This window comes from Diospyros lotus, chromosome 8 (assembly GCF_014633365.1).
Source record: "Diospyros lotus cultivar Yz01 chromosome 8, ASM1463336v1, whole genome shotgun sequence".
Taxonomy (NCBI): domain Eukaryota; kingdom Viridiplantae; phylum Streptophyta; class Magnoliopsida; order Ericales; family Ebenaceae; genus Diospyros; species Diospyros lotus.
The window spans coordinates 32,698,156-32,722,707 of record NC_068345.1 but is presented as its reverse complement, the minus strand read 5'-3'; the positions used below and the strand labels follow the sequence as shown (position 1 = coordinate 32,722,707).

The 24,552-nt window shown below is 34.8% G+C and overlaps 1 protein-coding gene across 2 annotated transcripts; it reads left to right on the top strand.

The window, feature by feature from the left end:
• Positions 1–9,272: 9,272 nt before the first annotated feature.
• LOC127808000 (uncharacterized) lies at positions 9,273–23,566 on the top strand. 2 transcript variants are annotated; one of them, XM_052346295.1, is made up of 7 exons: positions 9,273–9,723; positions 20,018–20,104; positions 20,224–20,304; positions 20,440–20,571; positions 21,809–22,027; positions 22,388–22,480; positions 23,129–23,566. In XM_052346295.1, exons 1-7 carry the CDS (start codon positions 9,490–9,492, stop codon positions 23,288–23,290), a joined length of 1,008 nt encoding a protein of 335 aa, XP_052202255.1. In that variant the 5' UTR covers positions 9,273–9,489; the 3' UTR covers positions 23,291–23,566. The 2 variants fall into 2 exon arrangements, with proteins under 2 accessions (XP_052202255.1, XP_052202254.1); XM_052346294.1 differs by having other exon boundaries at positions 9,277–9,723; positions 20,015–20,104.
• Positions 23,567–24,552: the final 986 nt, after the last annotated feature.

Below are 24,552 nucleotides of genomic sequence, written 5' to 3'. Positions count from 1 at the left end.
TCTTCAACATGTATATTATTACCACAACTTGGCTTCGCATTAGATTTGCTCAATGTAGTCAATTGAGATTCCATCCACTCCATAGTTGTCTGGGTATGATCTTCGTTATCTGCAACCAAGTCTGCAACCTTCGCAAACACACTGCACAACTTATTGTATCTTAACTGGCTAGGCGTACTAATCCAACCGTTGTAATTGATCTCCACTCTCGTGTAGGATCTACTGATATCTCTCCTCCATCGCTTTAAGATATACTTGTCAGGAAGTGATCTGATACCATCTCAAATCAATACTATGACAATATGTATGCAAATTATTCCCCTAAACTCGAACATGTGATAGTTACAAACAAAATCGCCTTTCTCTTTATCAATAACAACTGAAATTTTTTTCTCCTTAAATGTTTTGTCAAATATGATATCTTCGCACACCTCGTACCTTGTACCCAACGATCCTTCTTCGATAGACACAATCTCACAATACATCTTCCTTGTGAACTCATCCTAAAACTCCTTGAATTTTGAGATTGTGTACACTTCTTGAAATTGTTTCTCCATGGGATACCTCGATGCGCACGACACCATTTGAGAAAATGATTTAACTTCAGCCTAAAACTCCTTTTCAACTTAAGACCTTAATGCCCGCTCATATTGTTTAACAAATTGCTTCAATGAAGTTTTTGAGTGTACATAACCATCGAAAAATGCATTCATGCTTTCACTCCATTGGGTTGTTGACACCCTTGCCCAAAAACTAATTTTTAAGAAACATGGCACCAAACGGGCTCTTTGTGTGTATAGTCCAGACAACTAATCATTATCGTTCTCAATCATTGAACTCTAGCCTTGCTCAAATACTTTAAGACTATGTGATTCGTACACCACGTTATGTATGACCGAAAGAATTAAAGCCTTGCAACTATGGTTCCCAAACTTTTTCGATAACTTTTTTAGTATATGCCACAAACACCACATGTGCTTTGTGTTAGGGAAAACTATCTCAATTGCGTTTTGCATAGCCCTATCCTGGTCAGTGATTATTCTAGTGGGAGCCTGATTCTTGATGGACTGAAGCCATGTCCTAAACAACCACACAAAAGTTCTGGTGTCCTCGTTCGAAAATAGACCACATCCAAACAGTGTCAACTGCACGTGGTGATTTACACCAACGAACAGAGCAAATGGCATGTCGTACTTATTGGTCAGGTATGTGGTGTCGAATATCACAACATAACCAAATTCCTTATATGCTTATCTACACCTATTAACCTTCCAAGTACATTCCTCAATCGACATTCTTCATCCAAGTCGACACTGAAGTAGAAACCTAGACAAAGGGCTTGCATTTTTGAAAAATACGCTTGAATATAAACATCTCTTTCCCCAAGTCTTAACTTTCTCACCTTATCAATGTAATTTCTACAATCATTTTCCACAAACGTCAAATTCTCATACCCACCAGCCTCAACAACAACTGAGTTATAACTTTTCTATAGCAAAATTCCAGTTATATCATTAACTTGAAGCTGTCGCTTCGCATGTTCGTTCAACTGTCTATTGCATTTATACAACCTAGATTTGCTTGGACTTATTTCATGGTTATGCTTTGGACCGTGCTTATTCGCCATGTTCCTAAAACAACCAATATGGCTGTGATCTTAGCTTTACACCTTACTCAAATTGTTGGTTTAGGCTTGAGAGAGGTGCTAGCTTGACTTGTTTTTTTGCCTTCTCGACTACATGCATAGGCCACATATATTACCATCCCATTCTCACTCTTTTTCGAATTCTTTTTTTTTTTTTATTGGAAAACTCACATGGTAAGCATATCTTTTGTAAAATTTATAAATTTCATTCTCGTTATTGAACTGCATTCCAACCTTAGGGACAAGATCACTGTCTTCTCCTACTACTTCGTTATTTAACGAAGGACCTCATTATCTTGGCAATTTTCCTCATTATCTTTGACTGATTTCGGAAGCACACTATAATTTACTATATCAAAACAAGGTACAAGCATAAGATAATACAATATTACCTATATATAATTTGCATTGTCCACATAAATTTTGTTTTCCTTGTTTTATATCACTAATTTTCTCATAAATAGGGCCTTACCACATTTGAATAATTTACATTTTTGCTCTAATTCTATGTGATAAAGTTATCATTTAGAGATACAAATATATTAGCGCTTATCAATCTATTTATACTCGCTTATGGCATATGTCTGAGGAAGCTGTGCCATATTTAAGAAAAAATCATACATACCTATGCTACTCATTGGGGCTTTCCTTCATCTCCTAAATTAGAATTGATTGTCTATAATAAAATTTAGAAAATTATAGAAAGTTAATATTTTATTAGAAGTATAATATGGTATATGAATATATAAAGAGAAACGAGAGAAACAGAAACAATGGAGACCAATAGAGGAAAACGGGTGGAATAGATTGGGTTTTTGGACCCAACTAATGGCTACCACAATTGGGCCAGATCTAGCCCCAGCCCCAACCCCAAACACAATGGGCTAGCCCATGAACCAACTTTGCCAACCCCCAAAACAGCCTAAACCAGCCACAACCGCCACCATTAGCGGCTGATGGTGACCATCGCCAGCCGGGGATTTTCACAATCAAACCCTACCATTACAAACAGGAAGCCAAGGGGGTTAACATATACAAAAGTGGGCCATATTTAACAACTAATTTTCGTGGATCTAAATTTTAATTTTCAGCCACAACTGAAATACAGATTGCCAGTCACCACCGAACACTGTGGTCGGTGGTTTCCGGCAATCATAGGCAACCACCCGACACCCAAAGACCCATCGATCAATATACCCTAAAATCAGAAAGATCCAACATCCCAATTTTCCTAGATCTAAGATTAAAGTCTCGGCCAAACCCAAAAAACACGTATATACGTTTATATAATGGATGTGTGCTTAAAATCATGACTAAAATGTCTAAAAGACTTACCTCCTTGTAGATCGGAGCCAATGGAGACGTGCGACGACCGAAGATAAAGTCACATGGGTAGGAGCCAATGACCTTGATCTTTGATATGAGAAGAAGGGTCACACTATGACTGAAACGATATTGAGCAATAGGGAAGGTAGAATGAGAAAGAACGAGTGAAAAAGAGAGAGAAGAAAGCGAGAGATTGAGCGATAGGGAAGGTCGAACGAGAGAGAACAAGTGCAAGTAAAAGAGAGAGAGATAGAAGATAGTGAGAGATTGAGTCGTCAGATAAGGAAGGTCATTTCGCTAAATTGAACAGGATCATTTTTGTAAATTGAACAATGGGTAAAATGGTAATTCCGTCGAGGGTGGCACTTCGAATGGCCGAATAGCATTATCCTTATTTGTAATGGGCAGTTTAAGCAATTTCAAAAATTAACAACAATTAATTAAAAAAGAAATATATGAAAAATAATTACTTAATTTTTAGTTTTAAAATAAAAAAAAACTTAAAAAACTTGAGAGCTGTCGATTAGACCAATCTACTTAAGTTACTAATTAGAATGCTTCAGCGTGGTGGTAAAACAATGGATGATATTTTGATTGTTTTAAAGGTTTTACTTTAAATTATATATTAAATCATAACGAACTTGTTATTTACTTGACAATCGATTAAATTTCATAGTTTTATGACTAAATAAGAAATTCAAATCATAATAAATATGGTTTCATTTGAGATTTTGGCTGGTGGTTGGTTTAATAGTTTATTGAAACTCAAAACTAAAAAACTAAACCCACTTTACCTTATTTTTAAAATTGTTGAACCATGACTAAACACTTCTTTTGCAATTTAATAGTTTTGGTTGGTTTGATTTAGTTTCTTCTTGCTTACACTGAAAAGGAAAGTGTCAATGAAATCCCCTTCAATCAACATAAAATCCTTAAAAACAACTCCTACCTGCAGGTAAGGTGTGATAATCCTTCTCTAATGCATCAACATAAAATCCTTTCTAATCAGGTCCATTCGTGTATCCCACAATCATTAAATATTGGACCAAGTTAATGTACCAAGCAAGCTCCAATCATTAAACCTCAGACATTTGGATGCCAACTCTGAACCTCCGGAAGAGAGCATTTCAAGATGTCGCTTCAACACACGCATAAGAGCAACATGAATAGCATCCAATGACGTGTTTGAAGCAGGACAATTTAGTGACTGATCCCACGAAATCATCAAGTTCAAATGGGCTCTAATACAGCTATATGCTGAATGACCGCAAGAAGCCATACACAGGGAAAAGGTGTGAAACAAACTCCTGTTGTACCCCAATATTTCCAGGAGGAGGAGGCAAACGTGGTGGGGGGACAACTAGGGTGTCAGCCTGTGGGCTGAAATCATGATATTGATTTGAGCATGCTCACATGAATCACTAGATGAATCAGCATCAACATCAACTTGGAACTGCATCACCTTCATGAGCACCATCATTACGTAATTCACTCAGTTTAGGTGCCTCGATCTTGTCTACAGCATCCACAGGCACCTGTATGGCTGTATATTCTCCTCTACCACAACCTTGTCCTTCCCATTTCTATTTGCTATGAACTCATCTCAGTTCTTCCTCCTTAAGATCATGCCATTGTCTAAATCAGCATCCTCAATAAGAAACTGTCTCAATTCGGCGCTGCCCAAATCCTCATAATCCCCATCTTCGTATTCAACTCTATATAAATAAGATACAATTTTCCCAAGAAAAATCCCACTGCCCTCAAACTCTTTCTTCACATACCTTCCAACATATGCCTTCGACCTTGTCTCAACCATCTGCTTCTTCGCTTGTCGATCATCCAAACCGTTTTATGCATCCTGCTTTCTTTTCCTCCCTTGTCGTCCCGATCTAACCACCACAGGTTCCATTTGACCTAACGGAATTCGATCAATCCCCTAAACTGAATCCACACTTCCAAGAACACTATCTTTCCAAAAAAAAAAACCCCTTGAAATTCGACTAAGCAATCCAGATTTTTAACAAACCTAATTCAGCAAAACAGTACACAATCTAAGGTTCCTGCAGATCTCACAAACAAGCCTTAAATCTAGTAAAAAGATTTAGAACTAATATAATAAACTAACCACAACAATTGGCTAGTTTAAGCACCAATTATTGATTCGACTCCAGCGACCACAAGTCGTCGTTCGCACATCGAGACATGTAAAGTCATTATATGCAAATGTGCATATTGATGAGATTGAACTGTACTGATTCACGAATCAATAACCACCATTCGAGAGGTCTCTGGTGCTTCAGAAGGAGATAGAAAGAAGGGAGTTATCGCAAAAACTGATATTTGGGGTTGATTCATCAGTACCATCTCCATGAGAGCTCCTCGATGTGCAGTGAAAGTCTATCTAGCAAAAGCTTATGATTTAGTGGAATATAATTTTCTTCTTATAATGTTTCATTTAATGAATTTCTCTTCTTAATTTTGTAGTTGGATTCAAGAGTGTATTACGACTCCCCTGTTATTTTGTCAAGATTAATAGGAAGTTGTATGGCTTTTCTCCTGGGTGTTGAGGCTTTAAGGGGATCTTTTCTAGACCTACTTATTTGTTTTGGTAATGCAAGTCTTGCAAGGCATAGGGTGTCATTATACTTGGTCTGTTTCTTTTTTCATTTTTATTGGAGATGTGACTAGATGTGTATAGTGATACTCATGTTAGCGGATGATTTGTTGTTGTTCTCTCATAGGGACCCTTTCTCTGTTAGCATTTTGGAGTCCTGTTTGGGGTTAAAACTTCGAGCTAACCCTACAACGAGTGATTGTTTTGTCTTATGTAGAGATGATACTTTGAGGGAAGAGTTATATTCGATCTCAAGTTTTATGCCTTGCAGTGTTTATTGATGCAGTGTCCTCGTGTCCCCTGACATCATTTAGTATGGCATGAATCTGGTACTCCTTTGCATTTATTTATTTTTTGGTTAGCGATTAAAGAATGTCTTCTACTTTTGATCGTATTAACATGTATTTGCCTTTTTTGAATAGATTTCTTTGTAGGGAAGTAGTAAAGTGACATGGTTACTTGTTTTTTGATTGCTCCTATTCATGTTGAATGCTATTATTTGTTTGTCATTCTAATAAATTTTGATGGGCTTGGCATAGATGGGAGATGAGTATTTTATGGGCAACAAGGTGGAGTGGCAAAGGTTCTTGACAGGTTGCTAACCATTTTGTTTTTGCAAGCAATGGTGTACTTTATATGAAATGAGCGCAATAATCGATGCTTCCAGGAGTAAGAGAGATCCGTGTCCCAGTTAGCCCATCAAATTAAGTGTGTTGTCTGGACACAATTGTCTGCCATTTCCTTTCCTCATACATTACAAAGTCAAGCTCTATGGCATTATTGGCTAATACTAGACTGCTAATTTTGTCTCTGCTTCTCTGTTTTGGACTGTTTAGTAATTGAAGATTAACATTATAAATTTTAATTTTCATGTAAAATAATGGTTTGAAATAGGAGCATGCCTTTACACTCTAAGTTATTATTTGATGAGTAAGTGGGTGTCTTCATCATAAATATCGATATTCACGTCAAAAGTCAAATAATGGTTAAGGATATTTATGAATTGACAGTTGCAAAAAGTGTTCAGTATTGTCTTGAGGACATATTATGTAAGTATTTTGAAGTTCTTGTACATTTGAATAAATGTCTTAAGTTTTGCTACATTTTGAACAAGATTCGAACGTTTGAGCATAAGATTCAGAAGTGTGCATGATACTTAGAATGTGATTAATTTTCTAAGGTTGATTTATAAGTTTGTTCTTTATTCTTAAGACGTCTGAATGATTATCGAATATGTTCAGATGTCTAAATCTTTCTAAATTGTTTAAGATCCATCATAAGATTGTGTTTTTATTTTTATTTTTTATGTTATAAAATATTTTTATTACCATCAAAATGAAAATAACAAATTAGTAGTAAACAAAAATAATATAAATCAAGAACTCCTAAAGTAAAAAATCTTTGCCCATTGCCTAAAAACACCACAAAATATCAACAAATTTTTACTGGTAAAAGTAAAAATATTCACATACATAAACATGAATCTAGATATTTAAAGTTAACGTTAAAATCACAAAATTTTTACCAAAAACTTAATCCATAATATATATACATATATATATATATATATAGAGAGAGAGAGAGAGAGAGAGAGAGAGAGATTGATTTATACAATTAATTTAATTTTAAATTAATTTTTTTAACAATTAGTGGTAGATATAAATTCACATGTTTGATAAAATGGTAAAAAGAAATAGTTTAATTTTAAATTATTTGGATAGGTTAAATTAATTCAAATAATATTTAATACTCAAATTTCAAATTCGTTTATCCAAACAATTTAATTTTAATTGTCAAAAATTCAAATGAAATAATTTCACATATAAGTATTTTAAATTAAAACTTCTATGGGATCTATTTAGATATTTTAACTTAATATGATATCATTTACAAATTTTACTTTAAAATATTTAATCTTTGAATTCACTTATATATCCAACTACTAAATAATTTCAAATTTGGGTAATTTAAATTAAAATTTTTATAGAACATATTTCAATAGGTTAATTTCAAACGATATCATTTAAAATATTTAATTTCAAATACTTTTTTTAATATTTAAATTTCAAACTCATTTATCAAAATAATTATATTTTGTATGTAATATTTCAATTGAAATAATTTCTAATTAAACATAGTGCAAGATGTATTTCGATATGTTAATTTGAAATGATATCTTTTAGAAATATTTAATTTCAAATATACTTAAATTTTAAATAGTTGTTTTTATTATAAATTAAATATAAATAAAACATGAAAAATATAAAATAGTTTATTTTATTTAGTACCCTCGATCATATTAACTTTTAAAATTTAAGATCTTTCTCCATCTACTTAATAATATATTAAATATTATATATATTATTATAATATTTTTGTTATATATTATATTAGATAATAAATTATTATATTAAAAATATAACACACATATATTTTATTTAATATATGAGATAATATAGATGATAACCTATTACATATATGATTATTAATACTTAATAAATATATCTGAAAACATAGATTTTTAATGTTAAGTCATGGATTGAAATCTTAAAGTACTTTCCTGGCATGTTCAATTATAGAAAATATTTTCAAAATTTTCAACTGTAATTTTGCACGTAAACATACATTTTATGTTTTAAAAAGCAATAGTATTATATTTTTATATTTTTCAGTTTATTGTATAAAGTTGAAAAACTAAAAGTTAGTTGAGTGTTTTACTTTTTAATTAGAGATTCCATCATTTAATATAAAATTAAAATTAAAAAATATTTTTTATTACTAAATACGTCCCTTACTTTTTCATACATGTAATTCTTAGGAATAACATAAAGGCTAATTGTGAAAATAATTTAATCTTTTTTAAGAATTTATAATTTTATTTAATTATTTTAATTTTGACAATTAAATTTAAATTAATTTAATTGAGTATAATTTTATCTATTAATTTAAATGGAGTGTGTTCATGCCGACTTAACATGCTAAGTGTTATATAATAATAATATTTATGGGATCTATATATATATATATAAATAAAAAATATAATTTGTTGCATATAATTTTTTTTATATATTATATATTTTTTATTTATGTATATAAGTGAGTCTCACAAATATTAATATTATATGACACATAGTATATCATCCTTCTAAATTAATTTTATATGTTAAATAAAATTATATTCAATTAAATTAATTATCAAAATTAAAAGAATTAAATAAAATTATAAAAAAAAATTATTTTCATGATTAGCCTAGATTGGGTTCAAATGACCTTTACAGTCTAGAAGTTCCTCCTTGTCTAGGTGGGTCTCTGACTTCGGCCTCTTTAGGCCAAATGGGTCTCATTCGGCCCAAAAAAGGGTTTGAGTTGTATCAAATAGTATTTTTCTTATTTAAAATTTTTGGCATGTAGTGATTTTGTTGTATTCTAATAGTTTATTTATTTACAGATATGTTTTTTGAGTCGTTTGACTACTAAAAATAATTTAATTTCAAACATAAAATCGTAATATACAATTTTAATGTTTTATTTTCTCTCAACTCCCTGGCCCGTGGGCTCACGAGAAGCCAATGCCCAATGGGCCTGCAACGCTTTTAACCATCCAATCCATCCATTCATCAGCAAAAGCAAAAGCAAAAGGCATCATAACGGTTATTGCCGATGAGGAGATCACATGGTCAATCCAGCGGTTGATCTATTCGCCTGCTGTTCTTCAGTGGGCTACTCTGCTCAGGGACCCAAAACTCTCATCCCAAACCCTCCTCCTTGGGAATTGCCGTACAGTTATAAAACCGCACAGCGCTCTCTCTCTCTACCCCCTCACCCCCATCCCTGGCAGTGATATCGCCAGATGATAGGGTGTTAGGCTCGACAATCCTCCCATTTCGAGTGAGATTGATTTCAAATGTCTTCGTTGACAGTGAAACCTTCATTTCCAGCACAATCGTCGTCGTCATCTTCTTCTTCTTCTTCGCCGGTTCTCGTTTCGTGTCGAAGTAATCGCCTGCGTTCTTCAGTCAGCTTCCGGAGAAAGGTAAACAACGTAGGGAGGTTCTCTTTGAGAGCTCAGTCTCAAGATTCGTCGCAGAATAACAAAACTTCTAACGCCAGCGATTCCAAAGCCCCTAACGGCACTCTGGTACCTATTATCTTTCCATAGTGATGTGTACTTTGTTCCATTTTTGTGTTAATCTTATGTTCTTGACTTTTGAAACAATTAGTAGTGACTGTAAAGTTAGTATACAAAACATCAGGCTAATTCCACCGTCTTTGAATCTTGAAGTTGAAGTGTCATTTCTTCTTCTTCTTCTGGGTAGATTTCTTTTCGGTCTGTTTTGTTGGTTGGGAGCTAAATAGCATAAATAGTTATTGAATTTTGTACTAAGGTACAAAAGGGTCACTAAATTTCAATTTGTAGTCTCACTAAATTTCAATTTAGTATATAATTCCATAACTATTGTCGATTATTGTTAAATGAGAATGTTGATGTGACTAACAATGTGGACAGCTAAAAAGCAGAAATGGTCACTGAATTTTACAGAGAAGTTCAAAAAGATCATTGAACTTTTCGTTAAAATATAAAAAGGTCATTGAACTTTGCACTAAAGTACAAAAACGTTAACATTTCGTTAGTCTCTTTTAACGAAAATTGACTGTAGTTATGAAATTGTATACTAAATTGAAGTTCAGTGACCTTTTGACTACAAATTAAAGTTTAGTGACCTTTTTGTATCTTAGTGCAAATTTTAGTAAGTATTCATGCTATTTAGCCGTTGGGTGGGAGATGTTTCAGAACCAACACCACAACAACAATTTGAGTCTTAATCCCAATTGGTTGGATTTTATGTCGCCAATCATTTATAGTTATGGCTATATCTTTTGTAATATATTATATTGTGTTAAACAAACTCATGTCACACACTCACACTCAACCCTCAAGAAAGACATCGAACACTTCACACACAAGGGACCTCGGATTTATCTTGGTTCGGATCACCTTAAAACTGGTGAATTCTACGTCCAGACTAATCAGAGGGCTTATAGCTTTCACTGTCTTGAAACAATAGGAACGATATAATGCACTGCACTCATAGCTCTACAACTGAGCTATCCTCACCAAGATTACAAAGGCTAAGGCTTTTCTCTCTAGTAGTATATGATCACAAGATACAATGAAAAACAGGAGAAATAAAAGACTCACCTTGTCCCTCTATTTATAGATCATAGACGCAGGAGTTACAAGGAGAAAATATCTAACTAACCGATAATTACCTTATTTGGTAGTTACCATTACAAATGCCTAACTACTCCTAGAAACCGGTCTTCAACGGCTTATTCTTTTCTGTCCTTTATATTCTTCTGAGCCATAAGACTAATCTTATGCAAAAACATATTGCATATCATACTTTAAGAGTTTTTGATTATGACATTATGATGCATATTATACTTAAGAGTTTCTCATCAATTTTCTCTTGGCCCTCTTCTACTTATTTTGCCAAATCTTATTCTCATATGATTAGGCCATCTTAATCGTTTTTAAAGTATATCTTATTTTTAATTAGAATCACTTTGATCTTATGACGTATAACTTCAATTTTAACTCGAATTTTTCATGTATGGCTACACATTTACCGTAATATCCTCATTTTCTTTACCCAACATTTCACACCATATAAACAAAAAGTTGTTTGTAGCCACTTGATTAAATTTTCTTTTAGTTTTAATGAGATTTTACTATAGCATAAAAAGCCTAACATACTTCTCCATTTTAACTATTATTATGCCTTGATTATATAATTTACATCTTGCTATAACATATTCAAAATAGGTTTAAATAAGAAAGCAATGATCTCAAATTTATAAAGTGAAATTAAAATTATTATTTTTTTCAAATAAGGAGGTTTTTTTTTTTTATATATTTTTTGTCATGAAGATATAAGATAAGGTGCATTAATATATTTTAATTAATGCATAAAGTGAAAACAAATAAGTAAACATATTAAATAGGATAAATTACACTAGGTTTTGTTTTATGACAATGTTATTTATTAGTTGTGGAAAACAACTTCAGTTTTTTGGAAAAATATTCCCCAGAAAATAGAAAATTAGAAAACTTGTTCAAATGAAAAATTTTGCAAATAGAAAATGGAGATTCAGAGAATGTGATTTTTCAAAACTGTATTGGACTTGGAAAACTCCTGAAATGGGTTCTCTAAGTTTTCCTTACTAATTTTGAGATTGGGAAAACACTGTTCTCCACAAAATTTTCCCCATATAATCTCCATCTCTTTCTCTAACACATTTTACACAAAAGAAAAACATATCTCTATTTTTTGAACATATGCTCCATTTGTTAGTTTGGAAATTAGTTTTTTGTACTTCTAACATTTAAATGTGTTAACAAGAGATTTTATAAAAAAATGGAGACATAAATTTAGAGACCATTTCCCACAAATAAACAGAAACTTAACATCTCCTCTACATGTTCTAACACGTTTCTTGCCCCATGATGTGTGTCTTTAGTAACTTTTATATAAGCAATTTGGACTCATTTATTTTTCTAAAACATTCCATAAGACTTTTTTGGGACTTCGTTATAAGTTTTTTCTAAATTTATAAATATTATTTGTAGATCTTTTTGTTTATCTCTAAACCTTTTGATTGGGTGCCTCAACAAATATATAAATTCCATTTTCGATCTACCATGCATGAAATCAAATTAATTTCTGAACAGTCTTGCTTCTTTTGTTAACCTTTGGTCAATCAATCTCTCTCAAAGTTCCATAGTGTGGCTCATTAGTTTGATCCCTCTATAATTTTTACAACTTTGAATATCTCATTTGTGCTTATAAATAGGCACTATAGTGCTTCTTCTCCATTCATGATACATCATCTTTAAATAGATCACATTGAATAATTTTGCTAACCATAAAATGCATTCTCCAATATATTTCCATACTTACATATTACATCACAATATTATTTGGTTCAACTGCTTTATCATTCTTTATTTTCTTATGATTTGGTTTACTTTTGTTTTTGGAGAATACTTTTATAGAACATGTATGTCAAGACCCCAAGGATATAATGGTAATTATGTATTATATGTATTAGTTAGTTGTTGTACTTTGCTGTTTCAGTAATTGTACCTTTCAGTTGTATTGTAACTGAAAGGAATCAAAGGATAGACTATAAATAGGTTAGATTAGGTAGAGAATGTTCATAGTTGAATGATAATTGAATTTCGGTCTTCTCTGTCATCAATTCTCTCTGTCTTGGTTCTTTCTCTCTAATCTCTCCCTTTTCTGTTTGAATCCTCCCTCATTTCTTCTGATTTCTCCCTCCTTTTTTGTTCTATTTCTCTTGGTTACATCCAGATTTCGTCCTAAAACCATAGGTTCCTAACAAATGGTATTAGAGCCGGTTGATTCTCGGCTTTGATTCCAGAATTTTCTAGCAGTCGATCAAGGAAGGTGTGAATTCAGGCGATTCTTGGTTGATTGATCTTGGGCGATCTTTAGCAGTTGTTCCAGAGTGGCTGGATCTCGACTACTGCATTGCGATTGAGGTGAATCAGGAAGGCGACTGTTGGAAGCAGTTTCTTGAGCGATTGTTGACCATCGGCGATTGCTGATTGATCAAACAATTCTTAGCAATTAATCTAGAGCAACCGATCCTAATCCTAGCTGCAATTTGAAGGCGGTTCAGTGACAAATTCAATCATCTCTGATCTTAGTATCAGATCAGATCATATCACAGGAAAAGGTTTCAGATCAGATTGATTTCCTTGAAGCAGTGGTTGAGGTGGATTCAATGTTGCTGACTTGTAAGGGGATCAATTCTCAATTAGGCAAAGCATAGCAGCTGTTTCAGAGTCAGTCAATTTTCAGGAGACTGTTCAGAGCCAGTCGATTCTCAAGCGTTAGGTGTTAGGTGACTCTTGAAGACAGATTCAGAGGTAGATTTAGTTCAAAGAACTTGAACTGAGGAAATGGCAGCGAGCACAGAAGCTGTGCATGCATTGGGACGAAGTGTACAGTCATTGCAGAAAACACTTTGAGAAATTTTCTGTTCACATCAACCAAAAGATGGACCAAATTGACGAAATGCTGATTCAGCTTGCAAAGATGTATCAGGTCAGTATACCAGTGGATCTTTATTCAATATCCACTGCAGAACCGGTTCCAGCTCCTGCTGGAATCCTACCTAAGACCTCCGATCCGTGGGAAGTTGCTGAATTACCTATATTGGATCAGGAAGTTCCGACTGAAAAATCAGTCATTTGTGAGAAAACTGGTGCTGGAGTCTTTCCTCAGAATTTTGACTTAGAGGAAACCAAGGAACTATCTGAATTGGAAAATAATATCGATTCATTAGAAAAAGTAACTGCAATGCCATTGGAAGAGAAATTTGTTGAAGACGAACTGTTGGTGAACAATAGGAAGCAGGAAACAACAAATGCTTTTAAAGCACTGTTGGATTCCAAAAATGTTGAATCCAGCTGGACCTGGGAGCAGGAAAAAGCTTAGGAGGAACAGATGACACAATTGAAGCAAGATGGACAAAGAAACGTAATGAGTCTCTGAAGATGGTGGAAGAGTTTTTTGCTGTTTTGTTTGTTCATATTCCAGTTGGTGATCTGCAGTATCAAATTAGGTCTTGGCTTGCAGAGAAGTTTGAGTTCCTTCCTATTACTGGAAATTACTTGAACTTACAGCTTTGACATGGAGATTGTTGAGGTTTGCATTTTATATTTACAGGAAAAACAAAAGAAAAGGAACGTGAGAGAAAAGAGGAAAAAGCTGAACAAGAGAAGGAAAGAAAGGAAAAAAAAGAAGAAGGATCAATCAAATATTGAAAGCAGGGATTGGATGACGAACTAGACCAGTCCCTGTAAGTTCTTGGGGACAATAACTCTCTCAAGGATGGGGGAAATTGTCAAGACCCCAAGGATATAATAGTAATTATGTATTAGTTAGTTGTTGTACTTTGCTATTTCAGTGATTGTACCTCTCAGTTGTATTGTAATTGAAAGGATGGAATAGCCTATAAATAGGTTAGATTAGGTAGAAAATGTTCACAGTTGAATGATAATTGAGTTTCAATTTTCTCTCTCATCAATTCTCTCTGTGAATTCTTCTGTCTCGGTTCTTTCTCTCTAATCTCTCCCTTTTCTGTCTAATTCCTCCCTCATTTCTTTTGATTTCTCCCTCCTTTTTTATTCTATTTCTCTCGGTTACTTCCAGATTTCCTCCTAAAACCCTAGGTCTTGACAATGTAATTTCTATCTTTTTTAAATTATTAAGGTGCCCTGAGATAATATTTTATTTGTCCATATTTGTTAAATAGTTTTGAGATATACTCACTCCATCTCTCTTTGATTGCTCTCTCATTTGCTAGTACCTTTTGGTTTTCATCTATTATGCACTTTATTTCTCTCAAATCCTATATTCTTCTCTTTCTTCTTTAGTCAATACATATATATATATATATTTCAATTGTTTGTATGAAGTTGGTTGTACAATTTTTCTTAAGTTCTTGACTTTGCTTCAACAGCAACTTTCTTTGCCTCCTTTAACTCCTTTTTAGCTAAAATATATCCCTTTAAAATTTCTTTATTAAGGCTTGTATCTTGAGTCTTGTAGCAAATTCTCTTGGTCTTTAATTTTTTCTTGTACCTCCTCACTCTACCACCATTAGGGTGCATTTGATTGCAAGCACGAAACTTGTATAGAAAGAAAATAAGCTCTAGGCAATTGAATTGCCTAGAAATTATTTGCATGAAAATTGTCAATTAAATGTGTTTGATTGGCTTAATTTTTAACCTAGAAATTGTTGTATTTTCAATCTTTTGGTGTTTGATTACCATTATTTTCCATGGAAATTGTCATTTTTTCCATGGAAATTGGTAATTTCTCAATCCCAAACTCTGCCATGGCAGACAAGGTCTACCCTTCCACCAAGCCCGCCACCGGCAGTAGCAACCCCTCTTTCCCAGCCACCAAGGCCCAGATGTACAACACTGCCCGCCCTGCGTACCTCCCCCAACCCCCACATCGTAGCTGACGGAGCTATTGCTACTCTTGCTGCCTCTAGACCACCCTCCTCCTCATCCTTGTCACTGTCGTGGGCGCAGTCATCTGGGTCCTCTATCGCCCCCACTACCCCTCCTCGTCGCCACCCTTCAAATCTCCCAATTCAACCTTCTTCTCCATTGTCGCTCTAATGCTTACTGAGATAGTTGTTTTCCATGGAAAATTCAATCTACCCCCCGTGGGAAAATGTTTTCCAGCATTTGGAGGAAAATCAGGTCACGTGAGCAAAAGTTGGAAAATAAATTGCCTAGAAAAAAAAGGCAATCAAACACTTTAAAAGTTGGAATTTGGGTTGAAAATGGGCATTTCCATGGAAAATTTGGCCAATCAAACGCACCCTTACTTCTTTTAGTTTGAAGTTTTTCCTGTTGACTTCTAGAATAGTTTTTATTGTGTTTTGAATTGTAGTAGACATCTCATTCCATATTAGATTTACCTCACTTTTCACAATCTATTCTCTTTTGTGTCACTTTTTTTCTTGAAAATAACATGTCTTTTGCCTTTTAAATCCCATAATTTGATTCTTAGGCTTTTCTTCTTATCGTCCTTCCTTCACCATTTTTTGATATAGAAGTTGACAATAAGTCTATGTTGAGTGGTTTGATACTTTCCTGTATAATTTTACAGTTCTTACAGGACCAGCAATCTTTTTTCCTCATAAGAAAGAAATTTATTCAGGTAGTTGATTAACCACTTTTACATGTGATTAAATGTTAATCCTGTTTCATAAGAATGGGCTAGAGATCCATGGATTTGCCAAAATTTTTAGTGAAATCCCTACTACTGGCTCATCTGCATGCAAATATACCATTGTATGGAGAGGGTGAACATGGATAGCTGTTCATGGGTCTAGGTAGACTCAAGAGCCAATCCAAACCAAGGGTTTTGGAGGGGGGTGGGGGGGGGGGTGTTTGTATATATATATTTTTAAATATTTGATATGGATCTAGTTCTAGAAAATTGGACCTGATTGACATTGGTTTGGGTGCTACACTGTCAGGTTAGAGGACCCAAACCAGAACCAGAGTAATGAGTTTCTGCAAAGGCTCTTAAAATTTTATCTTAACCCTAAATCTCTCTCATTTGATAATTGTCATATTGTATAATTTGGTTTGAACTACTCTTGCTAAATTACTATTGTTGGATTGGTTTGTATGTATTTTGAAGTCATAGTTTATGCTAAAATAAGTCTTATAGATCTTAGTATTTTGTTGTGCTAAAGGATTTGAAACTGAGATGCTCCGCCATTTTTCTAGATTTTGATTGGGTTGGTTTGGTTCGATTCTGCTTTGAGATTGGGTTTCGATTCATATAAAACTTGAACTAAGGGCATAGGAGGCACATGCCCAAGGTGACCTTTTCTGCGTGGGGTATGTTCTATTCTTACTTTTAATAGTCTATCAATGAGCCTGTGCTATGCACAAGATGAAAAAAATTAATGTCGAAAACATAATTTAGGAGTATGTTCTAAATTACTTTTGATGCTCCAGAATGTATACTCCATGGGTTATTATGAGTATTAAAATTGGCAAGGAAAGCAATACTTAAGTTGGCAAAATTGGAAGAAGCAACCTAGTTGAATTTCAAGTCAAGACAAAAGACGCCTTAGGGTTTGCTTCTCCTCATTGGGAAAACCCCGGGTATTAGCTGTTTCTCTAGACACAGGTTTTTCTACAGTCTTAGACAGATTTTCTTGTGACCTTGTGGGACCCATTCGCTTACCTCCATGATCCCTAGTTGGTGGCCATGTAGCTTCCATCAACTCTCTTTAGTATGCCTCGGCTTTCCGCAATAATCACATTTTAAGTGATCCTTGCCTGATGAACCCTGGTCACTGACATTCAGCTGTTCATGAAGGACATTAGCAACTAACCCTGCTTTGTCTACCTAAACTGTGTGTATCATGTCACTTCTTTGGCTTTCCTCTTTCTGTACATAAGAATAAGTTTGTCTGAAAGAAGGCAAAGGATCCTTACTGAGTACCTGAACTTGTATTTGATGATATTCCATATTCAAACCAGCAAGAAAATCATATATGCTCTCCTTCTCTAGCAATTTCTGAAACTTAGCTGTATCTTCAGGACATGTAGCCTGGAAATCTTGGTAATAATCAAGTTCCTGCCACAAACCATTCAATTTAGCAAAGTTTTGAGCAATAGTCATCTCACCTTGTTTTGTCTCATGCACCTTATTCCATAATTCATTAACTTGCACATCATTGCCCACTTGAGAATAGGTTTGAGATACTGCACTCTGGATCTTGTAAGCAGTATCCAATAATACATAAACTCGACCAATTTGGGGCTTCATGGAATTAATGAGCCATTACATGACAAGGGAGTTTTCAGATTCCCATTGATTGTAAGCAGGATCGGTGCCCTCTGGTTTCAGCTTATCCCTGGTAACATAACCTTGCAAACCTCGAGCTTGTACGAACAGTACTCAAGACCTTGACCACGCAAGGTAATTAGATCCATCCATCCTGCTTCATGGGACTGATTTGCAAGAAGGGATTCTCACCAATCAATCTAGCCTTATTCTGGGCAGTTGATTTTTTTTTTTTGTCAGCCATGATTGAGAAAGGCAGGAAAAACACAAGTCTTTACTGGTTAAAGACTCCTTGGGTTGATTGCAGCAGTGAAATCTTCTAATGACTGATAGAGTAGCGAGCAAGTCAACCCTGTTAATCGTTCTATGAAAAACTCTCACTCCTTTAGGTGGCAGTCAGCTCTGGTACCATGTTGTTGCTAATAACAGAAAAAGAAAAAAAATTCTATTTTTATATATTGAAATATTACAGCCTATATATATACATGTTAAATCTAAGATAGGAAACTATCTTACAAGAGTAATAGGCTAGAAATCAGGCACTCTAAAGGATACTGTGAACCATAATTACTCCTAAAATTATTCTATCTAACACTGGTTAACACTTTCAAATGGTTTGCTTCTTTATTAGCATAATTTCCTTTTGCTTCTTCAGTCTATTCTTTGTTCACTCAATGTGATGTGCTTCTTAGTTCTACATAACATACCATTGGTTCGTTCCATACTTCTTTTGATTGATGTGCTGTTTTTTTTTTTCTTTTCTTTTTTTGTGTGTGTGTGTGTGGGGGGGGGGGGGGGGGTAGGTGGGTTATGAAAACAGTACAAGAAACTATATATATCCACAGGGAAATAGGGACCATTAGGAAACTGTTCAAAAAAAGGGGTCTAAAAGGAGAATGGAGAACTTTCTCTCAACCACAAGATAGTCTCTCTCCCTTTTCATACAATCAACAAAGCAGCTAACTCTCATAATGTTCGTTATAACACTTGTACAAGGAGCATTAGATCCCCAAAAAGAATGAGATGTCAGCCTTGCATTTGATGCTGTGTCAAGCTACTATAACTCCATGCTAGCATTAGAGCTGACATCACGTAGTGAACACTAAAAAAGAAAAAAGGGTCCACTTCTAGGAAATGAAGAAAAAGATGGATGATTTTCCAGCCTTCTTACAGCATGGCATTGGTCACCTTAATATTACTTCAACACAAACTATTAGGAGTGAGAATGAAACCAAGAGACAGTCGAAAAGGTGGGCTGTGCTGTTAGTTCCTTGTCCATACCTTCCAGGGGAAATACATCATGTTGTCACATGGGAAAGCATTCAGGTGAACTTTTGTAACAAAGGTAAGGTTGTTCTTTTGTGACTGGAAGGTCAGGGGTTTGAGTTCTGGAAACAGGCTATTTGGAAAGCAAAGGTAAGATTGTGTACAAGACAACAGCTTCCCGACTGTTACGAAGTGGGGAGCCTTGAGCATTTTAGTCACCAGGGAAAGCATTATGAGCAGATTGGTGCAGAATTTGCTCCTATAGAACACTAAACCCAATTTATGCTTCCCTGTCCTGATGTTAAATGATCAAGCACGTGAATTTCCTGATCTTAGTGATTCTGTCAAAACTATGCAAGCCTGACAATGCCCTTAGCAGCCAGTGAGAAACACACCGATAGACACATGCTATTCTTAACTAGCTGAATAAAGTTAGGAAAAATCTTAAGGAAGGGTCTAAGGCCACAAATGAGCTTTTTGTTTCGCTTTTTAATTTTTTTTTCTTATTTATGTTTAGCAAATATACCAGTTTTATGACTTCTTGTTTTGTCTTGTAATATCGTTTGCACTCTTCATTTATTTGAATGTGTTTAATTGTATAAGGAACTATATGAGTCCTAATCTCTTGGATTTGGGCTTCTGAAAGGGAGGAGCTAGATAATTTCCTCATTTAATAAAAAGTTTCCATTGTTGTAGTTATTGTTGATTAAAAGTTTTTTTTTTCCCCCTTTCAAAAAACAGCAGAAGAGCAGGAGGGAAATACTATTGGAGTATGTAAAAAATGTGCAGCCAGAGTTCATGGAGTTGTTTGTGAAAAGGGCGTCCCCACAGGTTTTAACCAGTTTCCTTCTTATTATTGCCTGTATCCCTTTACAGAGCTGCACTAGATTAATTTATTAGTATTACAGATGACAAACTTATTAACTCTATTGGTTTTGGTTGTTGATCAGGTAGTTGATGCAATGCGCCAAACAGTGACAAATATGATTGGGACACTACCGCCTCAGTTCTTTGCAGTGACAGTAACCACTGTAAGTGCATAGATTCTTAAAGGGTTGCATTTTTGTTCAAAGGCTGTCCACTGATTTAAGCTGTTATCAATCGTATTTTAATGTATGCAAATAATCTTCAAGTTTGCTACAATTGATGCTTTTCAATTCATTCAGGTTGCAGAAAATCTAGCGCAACTCATGTACAGTGTTTTGATGACCGGTTATATGTTTAGAAATGCACAATATCGGTTGGAATTGCAACAAGGTTTGGAACAAGTTGCTCTACCAGAGGTGCAAGATAAGAAGGTGAGTTTGTTTGCTATCCTTTTTGTATGAAACTATGAAGAAGATTAGTTCCTTCAGTTCTTTATATTATTCTTTTCTTGATATAGTTACTTTCAAAGTGTACTTGATTTTTGTCTTCAAAAGGTACGAGGGTTCTGACCATGGTATATAGTAAATTGTTGAAGTCCTAGTTTCTTTCCTCCCTAACCCACTCAAATCCATTCAGCCCCTGGGAAAAATAGTGTTAGCAGTTCTATAGACCTCTATGCATTGATGAATAAACATTATATCCTTTTTCTTGGTTTAACTAACTGATTCCACAACTTGGAGGGAAAACTCTTGGTTTCTCCCTATACTGGATTTCAACCCACATGACCCTCTACAAAAGGATGACTAGCCAGTTGGCTCCAGGATGCAGGAAGTTATTATGCCTGTGGTTTTCTGATTGTCATACAGTTGGAAGCTGCTTGTAAATGGAGTCCAAAAACTTCCTGCAGAGATGGGTGGTATTATATCCCATGTGACCTTGTGGGGTCACAGGTCTTTTAGGGTCTATGCTAATGTAATTGCATTTTGGATGTTTGCTTTCTGGTTTGGTGTGATACAGTGTATTGTCACAGCCAAATGCCATGTCATTGTACCGCAGACTGATATTGGAATCTTTTAACATGGAGGTGAAATAAGATGAAGGTACCTTCATCATATTTTAGCTAACACATGGACATGTTTGATGTTAACATATGCAATCTCAGCATTGCAAGGTAGACTGAAGTTTGAGCTGCAGAAACACAAAAGAAAACGAATAATTTTATTTACATATAAAGCTGAGAGATTTTGAATACAAATTCAGCTATGAGAATTGAAGTGTGGAATGACACTTGTTGACAGGTGGTCTTACTACTTTAAGCAAATTTGATACAACATAGTCTTCCAATGACTATGTAATTGACACTTTGTTCCTTTTACCTTTCACCATTAGTTGGTTTCGGTGGATGTGTTCCCATGCAGACCATTTGGTCATCCACTTCCTACTTTATTATTATCATGATCATAAATCCTGTTGACTGCTAAATTTATATACCCTCGTATAAGATGCAATTGTTTGCTGGCAGCTCATTAGTTAAAATCAATTAACACTGAGGCAAATTTTCTCCTTTCATTGAGTTATTCCAAGTAATGCTTATTACACTTGTAAGTGGTAATTGCCCTTGAACTCTTTATCTGAAGAGGGTTTGTAACTAGCTTTTATGACTAATAGGATTTGCCAGATTATGCACCGGGCACACAAAAAAAGGTATCTGGTGAAGTTATCAGGTGGAATAATGTTTCTGGTCCTGAGAAAATGGATGCAATGAAATATATCGAGTTACTTGAAGCAGAAATTGAGGAACTTAATCGTCAAGTAGGTCAGAAAGCTGCAGATGGACAGAACGAATTGTTGGAATATCTCAAGTCTCTTGAGCCTCAAAATCTTAAGGTATGAGAACTTGCCACCTTTCTCTGGTGGGATTTCTGAACATTTAGGAGAAAGTTTTATCTGTTGTTCCCACACTTTCAGGCTCTCCCATATAATACTGTTTTGATTGATCAATCACCAGAAAGGTTTGTGCAAAATCAAATGCTACATGCTTATAAATGTTTTTTTTTTCTTTTAAATAGATTTTATGCTCTAAATAATTTAAATGTACTGTAATAATATCCCCCACTTCCCATATTTTGTTGGGGCAAATTGAACAATTTTTGTTTGGCATTTTAGTTCTTTATATATAGCTGTGGGTATTTCTTGAACCTGTATTTACTACCCGTTATGCATTTTAATTTCCATAATATCATACAGGAATTAACTAGTAGTGCTGGAGAGGATGCTGTGCTGGCAATGAACACGTTCATAAAACGCCTCTTGGCTGTTACAGATCCTGGACAGATGAAGGTTCACTGTTATATCATCCTCTTGCCCTTTTTATCCTATTATACTTGTTGATGTTGAATTTTTCGTTGAAATTTTGGTTGACGCTCATATTTGCTCATAATCAAAGGCTCCATGCTGTAGCTGAGTGTTAATGGTTCTGTCCACGGAAACCACCATAAAAATACTAGTTACCGTGTCAATCAACTTAAGAGCATCCATTTTCTCGGACTACTGCAAACCACTTGTTGATTGTGTCAATCAACACAAGATGGCCCAACAACATGTCAAGCCTTTATCCCACTATATGGGGTTGGCTAATATGAATTCTAGTTTGCCAGTGAATTCTATTTATGGCCCTATCTTTTAGAAGATCCTTGTTACATCTTTGCAAAAGTAATTTGTGCTTATCGCAATTAAATATGTCTAATATAGCCTCTAGAAACTATTCAACATGACTTCATACAGATTCAGTCACTGGAAACTAGTGACACTCGGTCATTTTATCAATTAACTATTGAAATTTTGTTTGAATTGGGCTTTTAGCCTCATGCTCTGAACAAGTGAACATTATCTTGCTGCTGGCAAAGTACAAGGTTGATTGTTTGCTCTGTGAAGATCAACCATTGCTGCGTGCTGACATTATTGAGATTTGTTTTGTGTGGTTTACAGACGACTATGACAGAGACGAGCGCTCCGGAACTTGCAAATCTGCTCTATTGGCTGATGGTAGTTGGGTACAGCATTCGCAACATTGAAGTTCGTTTTGATATGGAACGAGTCCTTGGCACCCCACCAAAGCTTGCGGAGTTGCCTCCAGGCGAGAACATTTAAGCCTCTGGCCAAGCTGCTGCAAATAATTGAAATCGACGAATTGGATTAGGAGAACGCTCACCAAGGCCTATGTTGCGATGCTGGGTGATCAATTTGTTGAAGAAAATGGAACAGAAAAAGACTAACTGTTCTCAGTTGTTCTTTTTCATATTTATAGCAAGACTGACAAGAAAATATCTGGGCGGTTTATCAACATGCCGGCCTCTAAAATTTATTTAGAATGTGTACGATGAAAATCTGAAATCATATAACATCAGTCTCTCAGTTACTTGTTCATGTTCAGACTTCAGTTTAGTTTCGTAATTATGATAGAAAACCTAAGAAATTTTTAAATATATTATTGTTTAATGAAATGTTACCTTTTCTAAAATTTTAATTAATAGAATTATACTGAACTCCCATATCATTTTTCCATGTTCGGTGCATTATTGTCAGAAAAATTTATTGAAATACATGTATATATATATTTATATTTCGAAATCCAACAGTACCTGCCATAACTTCCCTGACATTAAACTAAAGCAGTTAAATGACAAGGGTCGAACCTAAATTAAGTATTATAAAAAATAAAACAATTAATAGTGTTCAAATACAATGCCCTAAATTTGGGCCCACAATGTTGTTGGTTTCATATGCATGAAGGTTTATAAGTATAAATAAATGCGCAAATCCCTAGAAATCATTCAGATTCCCTTTCCCTTTCAAGAAACTTGAATTACTTAATTAGGTGATAAATCATCTAATCATACTTTAAAAAATAGTATTTATACTGTTATATAATTTATGAAACACCAAATGAGGCCCAAAGATTGAGGGGTCATTTTGGCAACCGTGGGGTGCCCTTTTAGGCGCCCACTGGAGGGCCATTTGGCAGCCACCATTGGCCCAGCCCAAGCCCTTTGACTTTTGGCTTTATTCGCATAGCCTGCAGCTGTTTTACTTGCACGAATCCATCCAAGCCGTTGCAGCTTTCTTTATGTTGAGCGATCTCAGCCATCCAGTTGCCTTATTTATCACTCGCCTCGAGATTGATGATGTGATCGGGTGGAAGACTGAAGAAAAGAGGGGTTGGCCAAGAGTTGTCATTTAGGGTTTTTACTTTCTTTCTCTCTCTGTAAATTTCTGTACAGTTCGTCTTCCTCTTGTTCATATGTGTTATCTGATTTTTAATCTAAGATAAGCTCTTAATCTGTTAGTGATTCTGAGCATTTTGTATAGAGAACCAGGGTTGTTTTTGTTTTCGATTTCGTTGTAATCGGATT

What these genes read in the sequence shown, in the direction of transcription:
- LOC127808000 (XM_052346294.1), top strand. Translation starts at nt 9,490, where the DNA reads ATGTCTTCGTTGACAGTGAAACCTTCATTTCCAGCACAATCGTCGTCG. An exon ending in TTGCAGTGACAGTAACCACT is followed by an intron (nt 20,305 to 20,439) that starts GTAAGTGCATAG and finishes CAATTCATTCAG; the next exon opens with GTTGCAGAAAATCTAGCGCA. An exon ending in CAGAGGTGCAAGATAAGAAG is followed by an intron (nt 20,572 to 21,808) that starts GTGAGTTTGTTT and finishes TATGACTAATAG; the next exon opens with GATTTGCCAGATTATGCACC.